General features: G+C 39.1%; 1 protein-coding gene across 1 annotated transcript in view; it reads right to left on the reverse strand.

The window, feature by feature from the left end:
* LOC140198751 (DNA topoisomerase 1-like) overlaps positions 1-5,757 on the reverse strand; it is a 46,875-nt gene extending 41,118 nt beyond the window's left edge. The window contains exon 1 of the mRNA XM_072259766.1: positions 5,544-5,757. Coding sequence (XP_072115867.1) covers positions 5,544-5,674 — 131 coding nt within the window. The 5' untranslated portion in view covers positions 5,675-5,757. The remainder of the gene's footprint in view (positions 1-5,543) is intronic.
* Between the last annotated feature and the right edge of the window lie 243 nt (positions 5,758-6,000).

A 6,000-nucleotide genomic window follows, 5' to 3' on the forward strand; every position in this document is an offset into this window, starting at 1 on the left:
ATACTGTCTATAAATATGTTCAAATGCTATGCTCACTGGATACATTCAGAGTTAAATGAAATACACGTTCTACTACCACTGAGGAAGATAAAAATAACACTTAGAAATTGGATTGCATAGCGCCTTGATTTTGGGGAAAACTGGGGAAAATAAGTAGGGACTTATTGCAACTTGCATGATCCACATAATTGCCAAACTCCTTGGTGCATTTGAAACACCTATGGACAGAAGCCTGTACATACATAGTGATATAAAGAAAAGAACCTTTGTTTGGACAGCACTTTCATAAATGTCATTTGTGTAATCTATGCTGTCCTTGGGAAATTCATGCAAAAGTAAGCCTTTAAAATGCTTGGTGCTTGTATCAACTTTATTTAAAACCTTGCACCACTTGGTCAAGTAGGTTCTCTGAAGCAGTCTTCAGGCTTGTCCATTAAATTAATTTTCTGTAATTTCTCAGCTGACTACACCTGCTGCAATTCCAGTAGTGAATACAATTCCGTCCCATAATTATTTGTCTCACATGACATTCATTCATCAATAAATTGATATATCTCAGGACTGAAAACAAAAAGTTTCAGGAGTAAAACATAGAATAATATAGCACAAGAACAGCTGCTCAGCCCAATGTTATGCCAAACTAATTAAACTAATGCTGCCTAATTAACCTAAATCTATATAACCAGATAACAATTATAGCACAGAAACAGGCCATTTCGGCCCTCCTAGTCCATGCCGAACTCTTACTCTCACCTAGTCCCACCGACCTGTACTCAGCTCATAACCCTCCAATCCTTTCCTATCCATATAGCTGTCCAATCTTACTTTAAACGACAACATCGAACCTGCCTCAACCACTTCTGCTGGAAGCTTGTTCCACATAGCTACCACTCTCTGAGTAAAGAAGTTCCTGCTCATGTTACCCCTAAACTTTTGCCCTTTAACTCTCAACTCGTGTCCTCTTGTTTGAATCTCCCCCACTCTCAATGGAAAAAGCCTATCCACATCAACTCTATCTATCCCCTCATAATTTTAAATACCTCTATCAAGACCCCCTCAACCTCCTACGTTCCAAAGAATAAAGACCCAACTTGTTCAACCTTTCTCTGTAACTTAGGTGATGAAACCCAGGTAACATTCTAGTAAATCTTCTCTGTACTCTATTTTGTTGACATCTTTCCTATAATTCGGTGACCAAAACTGTACACAATACTCCAAATTTGGCCTCACCAATGCCTTGTACAATTTCAACATTACATCCCAACTCCTATACTCAATGCTCTGATTAATAAAGGCCAGCATACCAAAAGCTTTCTTCACCACCCTATCCACATGAGATTCCACCTTCAGGGAACTATGCACCATTATTCCTAGATCCCTCTGTTCTACTGCATTCTTCAATGCCCTACCATTTACCATGTATGTCCTATTTTGATTAGTCCTACTAAAATGTAGCACCTCACATTTATCAGCATTAAACTCCATCTGCCATCTTTCAGCCCACTCTTCCAACTGGCCTATATCTCTCTGCAAGCTTTGAAAACCTACTTCATTAACCACAACTCCACCTATCTTAGTATCATCTGCATACTTATTCATCCGATTTACCACCTCATCATCCAGATCATTAATGTATATGACAAACAACTTTGGACCCAGTACAGATTCCTGAGGCACACCACTTGTCACCGGCCTCCAACCTGACAAACAGTTATCCACCTTACTCTCTGGTGTCTCCTATCCAGCCACTGCTGAATCTATTTTACTACTTCAATATTAATACCTAACGATTGAACCTTCTTAACTAACCTTCCATGTGGAATCTTGTCAAAGGCCTTACTGAAGTCCATATAGACAACAACCACCACTTTACCCTCAACTTTCCCAGTAACCTCTTCAAAAAATTCAAACATGACCTTCCACGCACAAATCCATGTTGACTATTCCTAATCAGACCCTGTCTATCCAGATAATTATATATACTATCTCTAAGAATACTTTCCATCAATTTACCCACCACTGACATCAAGGTCACAGGTCGATAATTGCTAGGTTTACTCTCAGAACCCTTTTTAAACAATGGAACAACATGAGTAAATACACCAATCCTCCGGGCACCATCCCTGTTTCTAATGACATTTATACCGCACGCTGTTGGAGCAGTGCTGCCAAGATAATCAAGGACACGATCCACCCAGCCAATACACTTTTCGTCCCTCTTCCCTCCGGGAGAAAGCTCAGGAGCTTGAAGACTCGTGCGGCCATATTTGGGAACAGCTTCTTTCCAACTGTGATAAGACTGCTGAATGGATACTGACCCTCCAAATATCTGGACCTGCCTCTCAGTTTTTTGCACTACCTTACTTTCCATTTTTCTATTTTTTTTATTTATGATTTATAATTTAAGTGTTTAATATTTACTATTTTTTTTTACTATTTTTAATATTTAATATTTGTAATCCAGGGAGTGGGAAGTGCAGAATCAAATATCGCTGTGACGATTGTATATTCTAGTATCGATTGTTTGGCGACAATAAAGTATAAAGTATTTGAAATATTTCTGTCAGAGCCCCTGCTATTTCCACACTAACTTCCCTCAAGGTCCTAGGGAATATCCTGTCAGGACCCGGAGACTTATCCACTTTTATATTCCTTAAAAGCGCCAGTACTTCCTCTTCTTTAATTGTCATACTTTCCATAACTACCCTTCTTGTTTCCTTTACCTTACACAATTCAATGTCCTTCTCCTTCGTGAGTAGCGAAGAAAAGAAATTGTTCAGAATCTCCCCCATCTCTTTTGGCTCCACACATAACTGTCCACTCTGATTCTCTAAGGGACCAATTTTATCCCTCACTATCCTTTTGCTATTAATATAACTGTAGAAACCCATGGGATTTATTTTCAGCTTACTTGCCAAAGCAACCTTATACCTTCTTTTAGCTCTTCTAATTTCTTTCTTAAGATTCTTTCTACATTCTTTATATTCCTCGAGCACCTCATTTACTCCATGCTGCCTATATTTATTGTAGATATCTCTCTTTTTCTGAGCCAAGTTTCCAATATCCCTTGAAAACCACGGCTCTCTCAAACTTTTAACCTTTCCTTTCAACCTAACAGGAACATAAAGATTCTGTACCCTCAAAATTTCACCTTTAAATGACCTCCATTTCTCTATTACATTCTTCCCATAAAACAAATTGTCCCAATCCACTCCTTCTAAATCCTTTCGCATCTCCTCAAAGTTAGCCTTTTTCCAATCAAAAATCTCAACCCTGGGTCCAGACCTATCCTTCTCCATAATTATATTGAAACTAATAGCATTGTGATCACTGGACCCTAAGTGCTCCCCAACACAAACCTCCGTCACTTGACCTATCTCATTCCCTAACAGGAGATCCAACACTGCCCCTTCTCTAGTTGGTACCTCTATGTATTGCTGCAAAAAAACTATCCTGCACACATTTTTCAAACTCCAAACCATTCAGCCCTTTTACAGTATGGGCTTCCCAGTCAATGTGTGGAAAATTAAAATCTCCCACGATCTCTTTTTAAATCCTTCTGCATGTGGACCACATCCCTCCTTTTGATGCACATTTATATACCCAGAATCCTCTTAAATGCCCCCATGTCTGACTCCACCATAACCCTTGATAGCACATCCAGGAATCCATTAGTCTATGCTAACAGTTGTCTTTTGAACTTTCCCCCATTCATTTTGGGCTGAGCAGTGTTCCTGTGTGTAAGTATTTTAACCCAGGAAAAATTATACTGGCTGTCTATCTAGGTCTCTCAATTTTATATACTTCCATCCAGACTCCCCTCAGCTTCTGCCATTCCAGAAAAACCAACACAAGTTTGCCTAACTTCTCCTTTTAAGCACATGCCCACTAAGCAACATTCTGGAAAACCTCTTCTGCACCCTGTCCAAAGCCACCACATTTTTCCCCTATTATGAGGCAATCACAATTGAATGCAATCCCTTTGATGCAGGTAGATCAGTTTTATAAATCTGCAACACACAACTTCCTGACTCTTGAACTCATTGCCTCAATTAATAAAACCATGCATGCTATACACACAAGATTCTCCAGATGCTGAAAATCTTGAGCAACAGGCACAAACTGCTGGTTGAACTGAAGTCAGGAAGCATGCAGGGAATAAACAGTCTATGTTTCAGGCTGAGATCCTTCATCAGGTCTCAAAAGGAAAGGGGGCAGAAGCCAGAATAAGGTGTGGGGGTTGGGGGGAGAAGGTAAATGCTGGCAGCAGATGATAGGTGAGACCAGGTGAGTGGGAGGTACATGACTGGGGGAGGGGATGAAGTGAGAAACTGGGAGGGTATAGGTAGAAGAGGTAAAGGGCTGAAGAAAAAATTTACCCTACCTATAAAAAGTATTCACCTCCCCCTCCGGAAGTTTTCATGCTTTATTGTTTTACAACATTGAATCACAGTGGATTTAATTTGGCTTTTTTTGACACTGATCAACAGAATAAGACTCCTTCATGTCAAAGTGAAAACAGATCTCTACAAAATGATCTGAATTAATTACAAATATAAAATTAATATAAATACAAACTGCAAAAACACTCACCCCTTCAAGTCAGTATTTAGTAGATGCACCTTTGGCAGCAATTACAGTCTTGAGTCTATATGGATAGGTCTCAATCAGCTTTACTGCAATCAGTTGAAACACCTGGACTGTACAAAGGTCTTTAAAAACCATCTCAATTTAACTAGTTATATGACTTCTAAAACCAACTGCTGCACCAGTGATTTGGTATGTCATACTGGGGGGGGGGGGGCGTGAGGTGAATACTTATGCAATTATTGTGTTTTGTATTTGTTATTAATTTAGCTCACTTTGTAGAGATCTGTCTTCACTTTGAAACAAAAAGGGTCTTTTTCTGTTGATCAGTATAAAAAAAAACACAAATTAAATCCACTGTGATTCAGTGCTGTAGAACATTAAAGCATGAACACTTCTGGGGGGGGGGAATACTTTTCATGGGCAGTATAATTTCTTTACAGGCAGTGAACCATGGAAAGAAGGGAAGGAGAAACAGAGGGAGGTACATACACTCAACAAGTTGGACAGTATCCTAGGAAAGGAATAAAAAGTTGATGTTTCGGGCCAAGAGGGAGGTGATGGATAGGGTGAGAGGGTAATCACAATGAGAAATGGAAAAATAGTGGGGGGGGGGGAAGAAAGAGAGGAAGAAAGGGTAAATAATCCAGGCAGCATCCTAAAAAACCTCTTCTGCAACCTCTCCAAAGCCCCAACACAGCTAGAATGCTATACTCTTTACTACCCTATCAAACCGTGCAGTCGCTTGCAGGGAACTGCAAACTTCAACCCTACAATCCTACTATACATCACCACTGTCAGAGGTTCTGTTATTAACTGCACAGTTTCCCTTTACATTCACCAGCATAAAATAAATTAGAAATGATTGAACTAATAAATATTGATAGCTTGGTTTTTGAAAACAATCTGTTACTAAGCAATTTCCACTTGCTGCAGAACTGAAAGCTGCAACTTACCTCTTCAATGCAAAATGTAAACTTCGAACAAGAGTAATTGTGCTTCTTACAGTGCTCCAAGATAAGCAAGCATGCCTAATGTTGAAGTTAATAAAAGCAACTTTTGTCATAGAGATCACAGCTCTGAGCATAACACTGGCTTAGGGTTGATATCCCTATGCCTAGACTCCCTTCGAAATACTATTGATAAAATACTTGTCATTTTGTTTTGAACTTTCAACTAAGAAACACTTCCTGTGGCTCTACTAATTTAGTTCCCCACACCACACAAAAAATGTGTACACGATAACTGACCCTGCAGACAAAAACTACCCTCACCTTCAGTTCCTATTAAGATTTGTTATATGAGCAGACAAGAAGTATGAAAGATAAGAAGGAACAGCTTCAGTTATTGTTGGTAGCTTCAATATTTTGAATCATTTTAGAATATTTCTTTGCAAAATATCATACATTTTTT

This window comes from Mobula birostris, chromosome 1 (assembly GCF_030028105.1).
Source record: "Mobula birostris isolate sMobBir1 chromosome 1, sMobBir1.hap1, whole genome shotgun sequence".
Lineage (NCBI taxonomy): Eukaryota > Metazoa > Chordata > Chondrichthyes > Myliobatiformes > Myliobatidae > Mobula > Mobula birostris.